At 41.4% G+C, this 18,407-nt stretch overlaps 1 protein-coding gene across 1 annotated transcript in view; it reads right to left on the bottom strand.

Moving 5' to 3' along the window:
* Window positions 1-320: 320 nt before the first annotated feature.
* LOC128426182 (uncharacterized) overlaps window positions 321-18,407 on the bottom strand; it is a 62,747-nt gene continuing 44,660 nt past the window's right edge. Inside the window, exons 4-9 of the mRNA XM_053413052.1 lie at window positions 17,270-17,385; window positions 11,386-11,475; window positions 8,447-8,588; window positions 7,950-8,083; window positions 6,219-6,430; window positions 321-3,994 (exon numbers count right to left, since the gene is read on the bottom strand). Of these exons, the coding sequence (XP_053269027.1) occupies window positions 2,848-3,994; window positions 6,219-6,430; window positions 7,950-8,083; window positions 8,447-8,588; window positions 11,386-11,475; window positions 17,270-17,385 (1,841 nt within the window). The 3' untranslated portion in view covers window positions 321-2,847. The remainder of the gene's footprint in view (window positions 3,995-6,218; window positions 6,431-7,949; window positions 8,084-8,446; window positions 8,589-11,385; window positions 11,476-17,269; window positions 17,386-18,407) is intronic.

The raw sequence follows: 18,407 nt of genomic DNA, 5'->3' as shown, positions 1-18,407 counted from the left end.
TCTGTCACAGCAGGTTTTCTATTAAGTTAAAGCACTACACTGGTTTCATTGCTGCAATGCTACACATTAAGCTGTATGAGGGCTTTTATTTTGAAAAGTTGTGAACTTGGGTCTGAAGATTCTGTTGACCTCGGGAATGGCCCACATGTAAAGTATGGAAAAATAACAGCAGTTAAGTGAATCATTCAAACTTAAGTTTAAACCACACACGTGAAAGTAATGAAGCAAACTCTATTTCATTTTATGAAAAACATTTACTAAAAACTCTTCACTGCAGATTAACGAACACAAAGTTTTTAACTTCACTCTGCACCATAGACTGTTTAAAAAACAGCTTTGCACACAACATCCAGCACACAAACAATAAAAAGTGACATTATTGTTTGAGGAGCATTACCAGAGTCCAAGATAGTAGATCATTCCAAACAGGGAGGTTCAAAACGGGCACTTCACTCGTGTGATTAATGGCAAAAGAAAAACACTTCACCCAGATTTTCCATACAAAGAAAACGTATTTTAATAGATAAGTCCCATTTGCAAAAACACATAGAAACACTGGAAGACACTGCATATGTACACTGTGTTCGCTACCTTGCAGCTACCTCCTCCATGAGACGTTTTTTTAACAATTATCAAAAAGAGGGCGAGAAAAAAAATCCATATTCATTTACCTTAAAGAAAACAGAAAAAGTCTTCAAAACTGTAGTTTTCTTTTTAAAATTATACACATCTGCCTCTTACAATAAATATACGAATCATCAAACACTTACTGAAAAGAACACACGAAGAGAAAAAAAATACAAATTCAAATCAGTGACACCATGTATTACTGTGTGCGTTGACTCAAAAACCTGTCTGGGTCGGCTTGACCTTCAGCTTAACGGGTAGTGCAATTTAGAAACCACTACAGTAGCGTCACAGGAGCGAGACTCTCGACACTGAATCAATTTGGTGCTTTTCATTTCATTTGTGCAAAAAACACTGATTGTGAAGACGACGTCTGTGTATATTCATCTCAAAGGAAAACATGTCACATCTGCAGTGAGACAGCTTGTACAGGGACGAGATGCAGCTCCACACTGTACAAAGTTAGCAAGTGAAATAAAAATGACATAAATTAATGTTATTTTGTACATTCAACCGGAGTTTGAAAAATGATGAAGAAATGAAATATTGTGCGCATTGAAAGAAATTCAAACCTTGTAATGACAGACTCTTTTCCTTCAATTCAGTCTAACACTTGTGCAAACAAACCTTCAATTGATATTTAATGAAGTCAATGAACTGGTGCAGAAGATTTTCTTGGGTCCAAGTTGGATTTTAAGGTCAATTACAGCGTGATTTAATTTGCTCTCTCGTTTCAAGTCAGTTTACTGATGTTTAACGTTAAATGCGACTGACTTTAAATCAGTTTTGTCGTAAATTAACTTCCACAAGGAGATCAGAGCCATGGAGCAAGTACAGAGCGGTCGGTTACCTGTGGGAATTTCAGTGCCTTGCCCTACAGCACTTCAGCGGGACACTCACTGTGCCCCGGTAGTAAATATTTTCTATGTTTTGGTCCACTAACTATAAATTGCATATACTGCACTTAACGTCACTGTCGAGGATTCTGCTACAAACCGTTTCAAAACTACACTTAATAGTGCATTCAAGGATTCTCGGATAAAAGCATTGTTCTGTAAAGTATGCTCTTGGAAAATCGGGTTCAGAACACTAACAGTTATTAAATATACAATATGAATTTGGTTGTCATGCATTAAAAAAAATGCTTTTTAGCAGACACTCAATAATCTGATGGATGGTGGAAACAGACCCTAGATGCAAATATATTGGTACCTCCGCCAATGAGTTTATGTTTTCGTCAACATTTGTGTGATTGCGAGATAGGAAGTTATGCAATATTTTACTTGATTTCTCAGAGAATAATTCATGTATATTTCCGGAATTGTTTTTTGGTTCAGATCCCCAAACATGTAAATGGATCTAGTGAGTGTAAATGCAGTCTCATAAGGGGACTGTCTTTGTTTGTATATTAGCAGAATTATGCTGATGCAATTATTTAGAAAATAACCAAACATTTTACTGCAGTGGATTTCAAGTAAGTTTCAAGTATTTGCATGTTGAAAACAAAAATTTGTAAAATGCATAGAAACAAGTTGTTTCTGCCCGTAATGCTGAAAGTAGGTGATGTATAGTCAAAGCACTAGAACATGCAAAACCACCAGCAAGCTCCTTTAAATCTTCAATGCCGATGATGCTTCACGTTGTTAGAACTGACTCTTATGTGAGTTCTCATGATCAGCCTTGTCTCTTGCATAAGCCCAGTGGCAGGTGTTAAATCATCGCCTGTGTTCAAAGTTTAAAAAAAGTATTTTTACAGCAAAAAATGTTTCTTCCTCCCACAAAATTCAGGTGTGCACAACACATAAAAAATAAAATGGTGTTTTCAGACATATTCTGTCTCATTGTCATTAACTCCAAAAGTGCTTGGAACCAACTACAAAATGTATTCTTTAAAAACAAAAAGCATCTATCCATATACTGGATTCATTTATTAATTTTTTTATACTTCTGATTGTCACGACACTAACACTAGAAACCTGAGCCTTGTTTCTGACCTCTTCATCAAACTGAAGAAGTACATGACATCCTGGGAATCCTCAAAACCAAAGACTGTCCTTTTGTACTGCTGGTGCATGTGTATGAAAACAACAATAATACAAAGTACTATAACGCACACTGATTGTTTGTGTGAGTGTGTGAGTGTGTGCGTGTGCGATTGTGTGTGTGTGTGTGTGTGCGGGTCTGTCTTGGGTGTATGCATGGGTCACCCTGCATTCACTCTTACGGCAGGTATATGTAAGGACTGGACTTATGGTGCCCTGCGCTCATCACACATGGCATAACGTTCCTTGGACCGACCATCATGGACTGGTTCATGTCATGGCCGCCCTCAGACCACGGCGGGGAATCCATGGGCTCCCGCTTGATGGAGTGGATCAGGCCGTGACCTTTGAAATCGTAGGAGCCGTGCTTGTTGTAGTCTTGGTGCATGTAGGCCTTGTGAGGGTCCTGCGGGTAGACGTGCGAGTCCATGAGGTTGATGGACTGGTTGCTGCAAAGAGACCCTGAATGAGAGAGTCTCTGAGGACTAAACTGGTTGTTGTCATTGTTGCTCTCCAAGTCTTTGTCGCACTTCAGCAGACGTGCGTTGGTATTCCCGCCGTTGTTGACTGCATAGCTGTGATAGTTGCCGTTATTGTAGGGCGGGCTGATTCCTGCCTTCCCTCGCTGACAGGGCGAGAACTGGGGATCATAATAATCGGCCTCTGATTTGAGTGGCAGGCCAGAGCTCTGGTCGTACATCCCGTTACCGTAGCGTCGATCTATGGCATCTGTGTCGCGGCAGGCCCAGGGTCGGCCGTAGGCGTCGCAGCCATTTTCAGAGTCAGAGTCGTGCTCCACCTTGATGGGGGGCATCTCGGACATCAGATGCCCGTCGTAGCATTCTCCGTAGCCGTTCTCACTCTTCACCAGGTCCACGCAGTAAGCATCTGGGTCTGTGGGAATCTGGATGTTACCATAGAGCTTCGACACAAAAACCTCGCCACCTCTGTTGTTGTGGAAACTCGGGGAAAGACGGTATGGCTTCCCATACTGACCGGCCTTGTTCATGCGGTTAGATGGGACGTAGCCAACGCCCTGGCCCGCTCTGATAGGGCCCGAGTTTGACCGCAGGGGCCAGCCGGCACCCAGGCCCGGGCTGAGACCTTTGTGGGACACCATGGAGGACTTGCAGTAGTTGAGGGGCTCCTCCTGGTTGTAGTAGCCATCGGGGCGGTACTTGACGTTGTCTTTGGAGAGTGGGGTCCAGGGAGCGTGGTGAGCTCTCTGGGTGCCACCAGGAGTGGGACACGAGAGGAGCATAGGGTCCGCAATGTCGCCCATCCCTCCACTGAAGGAGTGTCTGCGGAGGTGTTCCCCTCGCTCTCTGTGATGAGGGACAGCATGAAAAAAGAGAGGTGGGGAGGAGGGAGGGGATGTAAAAAAGAGAATGAAAGGATTAGTCACAGATCCTGTGGACAAATCTGAGAGTTGATCTGTTCTTTGACCACATTCATTCCAAGTAAAGCCAGTTTCTTAAAAAATTCCTCCTTTTTCTACTGATTGATGAATGACTCAAAGCATAACTATCTCGGTTTGGTTCACTTCAATTCAGGAAATATTTGTTCCAAAAGTGAGTCATCTTTTCCAGGATCTGTCTCATCTTTCCCGAGAACAGAGTCAACATCAGATCAATGGATCTCCTGACTGATCTTCCTGTGTTCTTAAAACACTGCAGCAGGAAATATGTTTAGCCTCTGTAACAATCTTTTTAAACTGTAAACATCAACTCCCCCATTGAAGCTGTTGCAGTGTGAGCGTCAAAATAAAACTGCACTGACTTAATGATTTATTGATCAAATTACAAACTAAATTTTCCAATCAGACTGATTAATATGTAAGTGGAAGCTTTTTATAAGACTAAAACCCGATGATTAAAGAAGAAACTAGACAATGTTATATACTCAAAAGATACATACAAATAAAAAGAGGTGTGTCCGTTCTCCCCTATTTGGCTTGAATTCAATAATTTGACTTTCACTAAAATGTGCAGAATATTTAATATTTTGTTATTAAGAGAAAGATTCAACAACCTCAAGACAATTATTTTTCTAAAATGTATCTTCTGAACCTTCTGCTGCAGTAATCAAGCTTCCCCTGTGTTATCTATTCACAAATGCATTTCATCACTACAAACTGCTACATTGTTTCAAGTTCTTATTATAATTTAAGGTGCTATTTCTTACTTTTGGTTATAAAGTCAACTTTTACTTTAAAGCCTCTGAACACCTAAATTTCATTCACACAGGTCTTTTCAGATTTGACCTCTGGGTGGAGACAAATTGTTTGACTGACAGTTTCACTCTCCTGTTTGGACGGGATGACTTGTTTACCTGTTGTCATTAGTAATGGTACCTAAAGCCTTGTCACATCGTACATTCCCACCATAATTCAAAGTCATTTTGAAGTGTAATCAGACAGAGGCATTAAAGTGGATCATTAAACATTGTAATGACAAGATAATATGGAGTCGTAGTGCCAATGAGTTTATGTAAAGTAGAGTATGTTGTGTTGCTGTATGTGTATCCTCACTAACAACATTTTTGAAATGATCTAAAGAGCTTTTATGATATCAAATTTTATCCGGCAAAGATGGAGAAAATAAGCAATAATATTTTTCCAGTGATCCTGACTCATGGGAGTTCATTTCTGTCTTTTCAACATCACACATTGAAATATTGAACAAGTGCACCATAGAAATATATATTCTAATATTTCTAAGCTTTAGGTAATTTATCTCTTCCTTATTCCTTATCTTGCTCATTTTCATATCTCCCATGTGTGTGATGTGAGTCCATCTGTCGGTGACGAATCAAATTTCAGAAAGACCTTTGTTGACTCTGCCCTTTATACAGCAGCAATTGCCACCATAATAGTCTTTATAATAGCAAATGCCATGTATGGGCTTAGACTACCCTAAGAAACCTGATAGCCTCCCCTCTAACCAGCCAACCTGCTGTCCACTTAAATGTAATTGGTATTTTGCCAAATAAATATATATACACAGACATTATCCATGTTTCCCTGGATAATGAAGAAAAAAAACAAAAACAATTGTTGGTAACCCCATTTTTAGAAGTCTCAAACTGTTTGGAATGTGTGTCCTTTACCTTTTGTCTAATTGATATTGACAGTAGGCGTGATTTTACATGCACATCAATGCACAAAGCAAACACGTCATCCTGTATATATTATCGAAGCAACTCCAGGCTGACTGGTGACAAAGTGCATCACAAGTTTAAGCTTCAACAAAACTTAAACTGATGATGTAGGAGCAGTGGCCTTTCAGTGTTTAAAATGTTGACCTTTAGTTGTAGCTCCCCCGATAGGCCAATAAATGTAATTTTCTACAGGCCATAACACGGTGCCAAAATGCATCAAACACATCAACTCTGGACCAGCATGACCTGAGACATCAAGTTTGTGCTAAAAAGCTTGACCTTTAATGACAGTATAGCACCCCCATCACAACAAAATCAGCGGCTTTACACTATAGGACAAAGTGTGACTATACATCATCCCTCCAGTTTTGTTTTTTGTATCCCACTTACCCTTGCTCCAGTGCAGAGATACCTCCTCCACCTCCTCCTCCCTTGATCTTTCCCCGCATTAACATGTTCTTCATTTTCATCTCAGTGATGGAGGGCAGTAGGAGTGGTACACCAATGCAGAACAGAGCCAGCTGGGGAGGCATAAGGGCCCCAGAGCCCGACTTCTTTTTCTGCCCTTGGAGAAACTTCAGTCGACCCTGGAACTGCATGGTCTGGGAGAGAAGAGGGGAAGAATTTATTGGATTGGAAGCATCCAATGTTTCTCACTCCCAAACTGGTCTTTTCATCTTCCTTCATTCCTTTTTTTCCTTTTAATTCAAACTGGTCTTCAATTTAAGAGAGTGTCAACTTTTCTTTAATGGACCATATTCACATGGAGGCCATTTTCCTCTGACATCACTCTCAGAATAATGTTGTTCAGCTGTGATCCAGGCTTATAAATCACATTAACACAGGGAATCTGTTTTCATTAACTGAACAGCAACTGAGGAGGTGTTGAATAGTTAAAATCCAAAGGATCATGGGACCATGTTTCAAGATTAAACAACATATTTGACAGCTCATTGGCCAAGATTAGACAACAGCTAATGTCAAAGCTCCAAAAGAGAAGCCACAGCCTCCACCTGATGGCTGGCTGCAATATAGTTCATAAATCATGTCTCCTCCATGTAAGTCCATGGGACATGAATAAAACTAAAAAGTATGTGTTAAATGAATTTTTCGCAAAGATGGTTTATGTCTGCTTATGTAGTTCTCATACCACTGTTGTATGTTAATGGATTCATATTCCAGTACGTTTGGTTTTAATTAGTAATTTGATTGACAGCGGAGACTGACTCCTGATTGGTCCAGCATGTGCATCGGCGGGACCTCACTACCAAAGCTCCATCCCTGATCACTACTGCACAGACTGGCTCCAAATGTGCAAGACGGCTGCATTCGTATAGAGGTATTTCTGTTTCTTTCCTGGTTAGTGGGAGGAAGTGGAGACATGCCGTCCATCTTTATATAAAGTTGATGATCTGGACCAAGTGGTGGACCGTCTGACCTTTCCTATGCACAAGGCCAGCTGCAATTCTATCTAAAGTATTTTATCTTAGTTTTCTAACAGGAAATGAAGATCCTTTGGTCTTTTTATTTGCTTGCAGGGTGTGGACTGTGCATTACACAACAATTTGTGCGTGTTTGCTGCAATTATGTTGACTGATGAGGAAAACATGCTTCCAATATTTGCTCACTGCTTGGCTACAAAGTGCTTCCAGTTTACGTATGTCAGGAAATTGCCAACTAGAGTTTCTGTCGCACAGCCAGCATGAGTGCAACAAAAGTGGACTTGGTGACATTGAACTCCGCTCACCCTAACCAAATGGTCCAAACCCATATTCTCATTGCTCTGTCATCAGGGCCTCAAGCTTTTCCGCTGTAGTTCTCCAAACCGCCCTAGTCACAGCCACGAGGGACGAATCGTGCCCCTATTCTACTGTTATGTCCAGGCAACCAATTATATTATAATGTCTTGCAACACAACTATGAACAACCCCACACATTCCGATTAAATATGAAGCTTTGCTGCACCACAGGGGTCAAAATCCTCTTTATTGGCCTGGGTCTTTTACCAGAGGGCAAGCAGCTTTTTCTTCACTGTATTCCAATTAATGTTTAATAACGTTAGCTGACTGAAAATTCAAGTCACTGTTTAGCTTAGGTTTCAGTTTGGTCCAGACCACTCACCAAGAATCCAGAGGTGCTGTCCAGGAGGCATCGGACTCTGGCAATGAAGCATCTGTTGAGGAAGCAGGAGAGCTCAGAAGGAATTCCCCCGGCCTCCAGAGAGTTAAACTGACTGCTGACCACAAAGTCCTCTCCTATAGATGAATAGAGGAGGAGATAAATACGTTAATTTGTAAAGCAGTAGACTGCAATGGCCTGACAATTGAATGCAAATATAATCTTAACAGGATAACCAAAGTAACCCAACGATATCAGGTTGTAGATGATGAAACTGATTCTACCTCTGTATTTTAGAGATGGAAGTGCTGTATATAACTTCTATGAAATCCCTTCATTACACTATATAGTGAAGGGATTTCTGTGTGACCGTTATTTTGTTGATATGCTGCAGATGTTGCTCAGAAATAACGAGCAGAAAACATTAAAAAGAAGCGATGAAAATGAAGTGACAAAAAAACATCAACAATTTGCTAAACCCTTCGTAGTGAACTACCCACCAGTCCCTGCACCCAGCTGGGTGTCCTGGTGTGCCGACTCCCGGTGCTGCGGAGGACACATGGCCCAGTGGAGCTGGCGTCTAAACTCCTGACGGTCGTCTATGTGGATGTAGTCAAACACATTCTGGTGCATCACGTCAGTCTGTGGAGGAAAGCAAAGCAGAACTTGAGTAGTTTGTTAAAACATGTGCCGACATCACCATCATCTCTACTTTTAGTCTCGGACGTGTAATTTCCTCAAAGTCTTTATACACATGAGATCGCGTGTTCACAGCGCCATCGACTCAGTGACTCTGGCCCACAGTGCTCTGCTGCTCAGTGCCATCAGTGCAGCTGGTAGCTGCTGTTTGGAGGGAGGGGTAGTCCTGTCAGTGTGGCTCAGAAACACTCAGTCTGCCTCAGGATTCCCCCGCGCACACACAAGGACCGTACTGTAAATACAAAGTCACTGGAAGTCACATACATGCACACTTACTGTACATGCATACATATGGCTGCACATGCACACAGGCAGTACGTTTAGCCAGTAAAGTAAGAGTCTACGGACAGCTACAGGCCAGTGAGGGCAGCTGTGTTTGTCAAACATCGCGTGACACCGGCTCCCGAACAGCAGTCCAGCCCAGCTTACCCTCCCTATCCACACACACACACTCACACACAGTGAGTCGGGTTACAGCCCACTCTCATCATGCCTCTCTCTCTCTCTCTTTTCCAGCTCTAGCTGTGCTTTCTGTCATTCCATGACAGATTCCTCACTAAAATGTTTAACCTTCTCCTCTTCCCCCTCTCCCCCCTCCCTGCTCTCTCCATAATTTCCACACTGGTGGCACGCGAGGGTTTTTGATCGCCTGCCTCTGAAAACACAATCTGTTCCCACCGTCTTCGCCGAGCGCTTCGTCCTGTGGTTTGGTTCCCTACCGGCAGTCAGGCAGACAGACGGATCGAGTGACTATTGTTTATGTTTCTCGTAAAAAACACAAGGGAGGAAAAGAAGAGGAGAAAATGGAGAATAAGTGATATTTTCATGGCCTTCAAAGGCAAACTGCCCCAGTAACAAACAGGATCAAAGACCAGTGGAGTTTTTGTGCTCTTCTCTGGGGCTTTCTTGTGGTGCTACTTAGTGAGGCTCTCTCTTCTCTTTTCTTTTCCTGTGGTATATTAGGGATAAGTGTCCTTCTGACTACAATTGTGGGTTTAAAATGATGTGACATGTTGTCAGGGCCTTAGTGGCAAACTATGCGACTCAAAAACAACCAATAGCTGCTTCGCAGGAACCGAACATGTGAGAAAGTCTGAGATTGTTTTGGTGACTCTGTTGTCTCTGAAACTCAACATGATGATCTGTGGCTATTTAAATTCTTTTTTTTAATTCTCAGCTGCTGTTTACTATCAACTACACATTTAATCCTATGGGATTTAAACATAGATCTATGTGCACCGGCTGGTTGGCACAAATAAACTACCTGATTTGACCTTTCTACTTCAATTCATATCAGAAGTTTGCAACATTTAAAAAGTTATTTTAACTAGAAACATGCGGAAACATCAGACAAACACAAATAAAGTGTTGATTGAGCATCATATATTTACACGTATTTTCCAGAACACACCTTACAGTTTTAATTTCCTTTGTTTGTATGTACTGCCCTCAATGCCAACCTGCACACACACACAGGCAGGATCTTTCAGACCACTTTGGTTTTCATGTCGATTTCATGGCGCTGGGTTTCTGCCCCTGTCTGCTTGTAAGCCAAGTGAGAGCGCTGAAGCAGAAGAATTTCTACCTCAAAGTGTTGGTCTGCTGTATGTGTGTGTGTTGTATGCATAGCATGTGTGTGTGTCTGAGCCAACATGAGGGCAAAGGAGATTTTAACACCGAAAAGCACTTTATACATGGTTTTGAAGGAGAGGGACGATTTCAGCATTGCGGGACAGGCGAGTCCGTGTTGATATCATCCATAATTAATGACTGGCTGGGCCTTGCTGCCGGAGAGGAAGGAAGCTAAATCTTTGGTGACTTATCAGTGCCCACACACACACACACACACACACACACACACACACACACACACACACACACACACACACACACACACACACACACACACACACACACACACACAAAGACACGTATAGACGCCTAAACAGTTATATCTTAGGGTGAAATGGAGTCCTTCACCTTTCTGTGGCCTCTTGGCTCACTCTGGCCTCTATACAGAGTTATCAGGCGGCTGGGAAGTGAACTTAGAGAGACTTTTTTATAGCTCATTAGATGTGGGATACACAAGAAAAAGGATGATGGTGAATCACAGCAGAGCTCAGATCTCTGACACTTGTTGAGTCAAAACTTTGAGAGGGGACATGTGAGCAGCTGCTTGGGAGGATTTACTAATTTACATGTAAAAAAAAAAGGGGCATCTATACCGACGTTCACCTCTAAGTTTTCATTTGTGAAGCCATTAAAGGTATAATTTGATACTGGGTGTCCACAAGGGACCAAGTGGAAGACTTGGACTTTAAATTTGAGATAATAGCAGGTAACAGGTTAGGTATTGTGCAGAGCTTTGCAGGTGCGGGTTTGCAAAAATGTACAAGTGCAAGACCCATTCTAGCAGTTTCGTAATGTTTCCCGTATTTATGCTAAACTGCGCTAACCAGCTGTAGCCTACTGCATATTTAAGTACCCAATCTTATCTTGCTCTCAGTGAGAAAGCGAAAATGAATATTTTCCAAAAAGTCTAACTAATTCTTTAAAGTGTGTATCAACAGAACAGAGATAGTGAAAACTCAACAGCAAAGAAAGCCACTGGAAACTGAATAATGTCTCCTTTCATATTGGCTGTGTTTGCTATCAGGTGGATTTCATGGATTAAGGTTACCTCAGGGAGGATCATTTACAGCATTGCACATCTTATATATACTAACTCATATCAACTTACCTGATGAAATCCCAGATAATCCACAATGGTTGAGGAGGCGTAAAAGACCATCCCCTCACTGCTCACCACCAAGGCAAACCCTGTCAGAGACTACACACACACACACACACACACACACACACACACACACACACACACACACACACACACACACACACACACACACACACACACACACACACACACACACACACACACACACACACACACACACACACACACACACACACGCAGGCACGCACACAGAGAGGGAGAGAGAGGGACAGAAATAAGTTGTGACTCAGGGCAGCTCCTGCAAAAAATAAACTCAAGTAAAACAAATACATAATTGACAAACACAAACAACGGAATTTTACTTGAGCCATCTTTGCAAAACTAATTTTAGATTGCATGCTCCATATGTTACCCAGCAGCAACAAGGGGCAACAGAGTCCAGATGAATTTGTGACCCAACTGTACAATTCCTTTTTTGTAAGCCCCCGACAATATGCAGCCAGAGCCGGACGTCTTTATAGCTCCATGTTCAATTACTATCATTCTTTCCACAATTCTCAGATCAGAAAATAACAATAAAAAAGAGAGAAAAGATGGAATAATACAACGCTGGAGAAGGAATGAAAGACAGATGTTTATGGGACTGATTGGGCCAAATAAAACTTTCTGATTTGTAATCCGAAGTATTGCCTTTGAAAGACTTTTCAAGAGTGTTTTCTGGGAAAATTTACATTCATGGTATTTTGAAAGCGGTTAACTTAAAAATGACACACACGCCAACTTGCTCCCCTTTAAACGAATATATTTCATAAGTTAGATACTTTGATAATTAAGTCTGTTTGACTGGTAACATGCTTTGATTTGTGACACTAAACACACTGATTAAAAGCAGAGAAACTCCAGACAGACACAGCACACAAGTGGGAATAATGTGTTTAGCCAGCACAGCTTACGCAGACAAGTGTTGATTAAAAAGAAAATTTTAAATAAACACATGACTGGCTTCGGTTAAATGAGAAGGGATGGACAGATGGAGAAGGAAGGAAGAGGGTGAGAGGAAAAAAAGACAGCAGAGGAGGGAGACGTGGAAGAGGGAGAAAGGTCTTCCAGTGTGTGTTTGTGTGTGTGTGTGCACAGCTGCGATAGCGTGACAACTGCAAGGCTACTTGACTTGCGTGACTGCGGCTGCCAGAGTCTGTCACCTCTACTTTACTGCGAGACTATGCAGGTCTTCCCTGGTGAGCGTGTGTGTTGTGTGTGTATTTTTACGTGGTGTATACCCCTGCGGCCTCTAAATTCACACTCATATTCTCTTTTCTTCTCCGTCTCCCTCTCTCAGTTTCTCCGAGCAGTGATCTGATTGCCCTAGCAAACGGTGCAGCGCTCTGCTCACTGCACACCCTCCCCCCTGACCACATGATGCGCTCTGATATCTGCAGCCGTGTGTTGTCCTAAAATTCCAAACCTGGAGGTTATCTGAGTCATACTGTGACAATGCAACACTGTGACAGAAATAAGTTGAAACTTTAATACAACATCTAAATAACATAAGAAAGCGTGATGGGGAGGGGGGAGGGGGGCACATATTGGGCTGTGGGTGGCATGGGAGCAGATCGTGTTTGACAAGTTTAACTGGCACATATTCGCGATGTCCAGGGGGAGAGTGAGACCCATTAAAAAACATGCACACTCCCACACATACACACACACACACACACACACACACACATACACACCCAACCACACAGAATGTCATCTCCATGACTTCAGAGGACGTAAGGGGTAACGACTAACCCTAACCCTAACCCCTACCCCATCACTACTTGTCTAACCCCTTAAACCGAACCTAAACCTACACCTAACCTTAAAATACGTCTTCACCTAAGACGTAATGAAGGAGGACAAGTCCCCACAATGTGACTGTGTAAACAGATTAAGGTCCCTGCAGTATGAGTAATACATGGACCACACACATGACACATACTAGCACACGCAAGCCCACACACACACACAATTGTGCATAGTTGTCCTTATTAGGACTTTTATTCATTGTGGACAGCTTGGACAAAAACCTTATCCCTAACCTTAACCATGACCAAGTTATGCCTAACCCTAACATTAACCTAACTAAAATTCATATCTTAACCATAATATTGACCAAGGTTTGGTCCCCATGAGGTCTACTTCTGGAAAAGGTCCTACACAAGTAACAAAAACGAGTACACGCACACACACAGTCACATCAAACGCATGCATGTACACACACACACACACACACACACACACACACACACACACACAATGATGACTTTTGTTGTGCACCATGCAGGATTTAAATATCGTAAATAACTATGAGCCTGTTATGACTAAAGGCATACTCTGAACCTCTGGAGGAAGGGGACATTACCACAATTGATATGTTGGTCAATCATTTCTAGGCCAAATTTTCCAAAAAATGTAATCATTTACTTTATATGTAGATGCAATACTTCATGATCATATGACTACACTGGGATGAGGTATTTAGGCACTGCAGCTTTTTGCTGAGTGATTCAATCCAAAGCTGTGGCATTGAACGTCTGACAAAATTTTTGGTGATTCATTCGTATCTATACGTGCTTCTACAGTGACACATTGTGTAATTCAAATATTCAATTACTCAGTGATGGGACATTTGGAGTCCAAACCCCCAGGCATAACAATGTCCTGAATATACTGGAGTGTGACGTTGCCTTTATGAGGTCCTACGGGGCCATAAAAAGGCCACGATTTACATGATGGGTTCATGTAGGTTTATTTAACCGCTTCACCTTTCTCCATTCTAGTTCCTAGTCAGTGAAATGCCACCGAAAATCCCTGCAACACGTAGTCTTTTTAAGGGATTTTGACATTTGTATTCTCCTGGAACAAATAGACTCTGTACCTTTGACCTGAAAGAGTATGTGCAGGCAAAAACAGTATAGTTCGTATTTGCTTTTCCAAATATGGAATACCGACTTTACATTACAGATAAATATGGAATAGGACCATTTATTTCACAGATTAAGAGCTGGAAAGAGCAGCTGAAAAAATGACTATTCAGCCTTAATACTCATTATTCTATTTTAATTTAAAATAACAAGCAGGCCCATGTGAACAGCCCTTGTTCTTTTAAAGTAGGAAACGAGTTCCAGACATACAGAAGGCGAGTGAAAACCAACTGATACTGGCTGCACTGCGCTGCATGCTGTTTTTGTATGTTTTCTCCATTCACATTTCCCTCAGTTCTGCACATACTGAAGCCTTTAGGTAATGGAAACAGGCACCTGCTGCTGGCCTGCTCTGCCACATATCTGCAACTACAACGCCCCCGGCTCCCATAACCACCCCTGGGAGACTGAAAGCTTTGACTTACAAATCTTAAGAGGCGCTTTGCACGCAGAGCCCAAAATAAAATATATGTTCACTAGATTTGGAAGCAGTAGAGAGGGAGGGGGCGGGGGCGAGGGAGGGGGTGGGGGCGTGGAGGAGTGATGGCGGTGGTGGTGGGGCAGCCTTGTCTCGTGTTTTTCGACAGGGTTTCTTTGGTCTTCCTGCTGTCTCGCTGTCAGAGGGAGATGAAAGTGGCGTTGATGAGGTCATGACAAACACGACGGCCGGCTACCACCAGAGACACACCCACATCCTACACATGTACTTGTAGGTTATAACAGCATGGGACTCTGTTATATTGAGAGGTGGTGTTTTTTCAAACACATGTTGGATATCAGCCAGTGAGTTTCAGCTTCCACTACGATGAAAGCACAGTATTAAATGTGAATAATTTTGCAGAACATAAATAAACAATTCTATACATTTTCAGCTATGTTCTGAGCCAAGGCTACATCGCGGCTCTAGTGGCTCAGGAAAAAGCAAAGTCAGAAATATCTCTAACCCTTTGGAGGCACTGCCTTGACATTTGATGTTTGTTCTTGAATAGAATATGAATCCTATATGATATCATTGATCCCTGACCCTTCCTCTTGCGCTACCATGGAATGCACAGTTTTTGTTTTGAGTTAACAGTCTCAGGATATTTCTGTGGCCTTTTTGGGCAGATATTCATAGACAACAATGATAACACCATGCTTAACATTGCCTCGTTATCTCTACCCAAGTTTTCATCCAATTTCCAGCTAATTGACAAAGATAATGAAATGGGAGATGAAGGAAAATGTACAAAACTAATATGTCAAACCTGATGGAATAACTGTATTTACACTTCTGTCATATATTATTTTTTGCCTCCTTTTCAGTCCTAATCACTCATTTCACCTTTTGTGATATCTTAATAATTGTTTTGACTTTGGTTTGTTTCTACTCTTGTTTCTTTAAAATAAATGTGCAAAATAGGTGCATTGGAATTGACATACTGTCATTGTGAGCCCCTCAGTTGGTTTTATAAATTTAAAAATATATATTTTATTTGTATTTTATTTGTATTATTTTATTCAATGTTTATCATCATACTATGATGTGCAATATATCTGCATATATTTGTGTATACATAAATGAATGTATATGTTTATATATAAATATAATGTACCCATATTCATTTTTTGCTATTATAGTAATATTAATATTAAGGTTAATAATATTTGTATATTAAATAATATTTTTTAAGATTTTAAAAAATTAAAAAAATCTTAATAAAAAGGCACAGCGGTGCTTTGAGGTGCTCAAATATGTATATAAAACTACATACAGAATAGAACATTCAATATATACATATTTTGCATAGACGTATTATTGAAACCTATGTACTCAGACATGCACAAGCAGAAGCACCTGTCACACACAGACAGACAGGATACCAAGCACACGCACAAACATATGCAATGCGACCATACACACGCACACACAGATTATCTGTCTCTTCCCTCTCTTAGGATCCCTTCACCATAACAACTATAATGCACAGTTTGCTATGAGGCCCCAGCGCAGGTTGAGTCACGCAATGAGAGGCATCGCATCACTACGGTCAATCTAGCCTTTTGTTTACCATCCCATTGAGACAACCTGACACGTTAAGAGAAGCATCAGTGCATCAGCGCTGGCCTGCTCTCTTCTCTGTGTGTGTGCACTCACAGTCGTTGGCCAATGGTCAGTGTCATAATTTGTTGTTTGACAGACAGCCATTAGGGATATTGAGCGTGCAACATTGATCTGATCCTTGGGCAATCCCCCTGTATCCTGATTATGACAACCTGTTAGCTCAGATACCTTCGGCAGAAACACAAGCCTCTCGGGGAATCTAACCACAACTTTACGCTGCTTTATGTAAAATATTTTCAAAAACATTTAGTCATGCGCCGTTGTGTGTTCATGTCCTGATGTCAGGTCAAAGTAACAAGACGCAATATGTGCTTCATAATGATGTGAAATATATGCACGTATAATTAATCTGCAGTTGCACTGATTACTTTTGACAGGCTTGGTGTGTTCTTCTCACTCTCTTCTGTTCACTTTCACACACGCCCGCATGCATTCAGACAATGATTCAGACACGCACATACACAAAGCACACATACACACTTCACAGGCTTAAAGTCCCCACCTCCTTCATCAGCTCTGACACTCCTGTCTCACCCCTATGTCACGCAACACCGCGGCTCCACAAAGGGGGTCAGGGCAGAGGGCAAAGGGCAGACTCACAGACACACACACACACACTCACACAAACACAAATGGCCCCCTGACTGGCATGTTTGCAAGCCTGCGTCGTTTTATTGTTTCATTCACAGTGAGTTGATTATAAAAAAGTGTAATTAAAGCACCTTTTGGACAATAGTTTTACATGATACACAAACACACACACACACAGATAATATTCCACAACAAACACATATAATACAGCCATGTGGTTTCTTACTTCCAGGAGAAGGCTGCTTTCATTGATGTTGCCCAGTGGAAGACTCTCTTTCCTGGGTTCAGGGTTAGAGGATACTGGGCTGATGATGTGCTTCCTGGAGGGCTTCTCTTGGTTTGCTATAAAAGAAAGAAGTAGAACGTAAATAGACTGACAAAAGGGACTCATGGTAAGCAGTAGGCTTAAGGATACAAAATGATGACAAAAGTTTGCATTATAACGGCTACAAGTGCATGCGGAAATCAAACATTTTTTTATACCAGCTGGCATATGTACATTTATTTGCTGTTTAGAGCATTTTTTTTAGTGCGAAGTAAAACCGTGCACACCTCATTCAGGTCAAATATAATATATTGCTGCATCTGCTGCACACACAATGCAGAGCACACATCAGTGTCAACACAGGAAACATTGAGAACGATAACAATACTGATTTTTTTTCCCAGAGCATGCTCCCCAGTTCCCCCGACAACCTCAAACAGCGATACAGCAGCAAGAGAGCTGGACCGACACTCAGACATGTGGCGGACACATTAACTGTATCAGTCTCCTTTTGCTCAGCACTAATTCCAGGTATTAGTCTGCTTGGTGGGCCTGTCTAACAAGACCAAACATTGGAGGATTTCACGACTTTGCAGGATTGCTCTCACACGATACGGCCACATGGACGGCTCTAAGGTTCACAGGGTTAGAGGTAGAGGACAGCATCCAGTGTATTTTGGGGTGTTTCAATTAAGTTTAAAGTTTTTTTGTCACATGTTAGTTAACACAACGTAAACACCACTTAGAAAAGTGGTACATCTTTGTTTTTATTCAAATATAATCAACAAATTGAATGTTTAAGACAAATGAGAAAATCTTATTCCATGAACAAAGTGTATACTGGTCATTGTACATTTTTCTAAGGTAGGTAAACAAAGAGTGCTGTGTTCTGTGATAGTTGAGTAGTGAGTGGAAACGCGAGTTTCAAAAATTAAATCTATCCAACTTAATTTGCAGACAAAACATTTGTATCTATAGTGAAAATGAGGCGTCATACAAGCAAAACAGTTTTTACAACAAAATACTATTTGTCAATTATTTTGTTGCTCTATTTGTTAAAACTTTATTATTGATTATTATTATTATAATTGTTATTGTT

This window comes from Pleuronectes platessa, chromosome 20, assembly GCF_947347685.1.
Source record: "Pleuronectes platessa chromosome 20, fPlePla1.1, whole genome shotgun sequence".
NCBI classification, from domain to species: domain Eukaryota; kingdom Metazoa; phylum Chordata; class Actinopteri; order Pleuronectiformes; family Pleuronectidae; genus Pleuronectes; species Pleuronectes platessa.
This window is presented reverse-complemented; position numbering and strand designations above follow the sequence as displayed.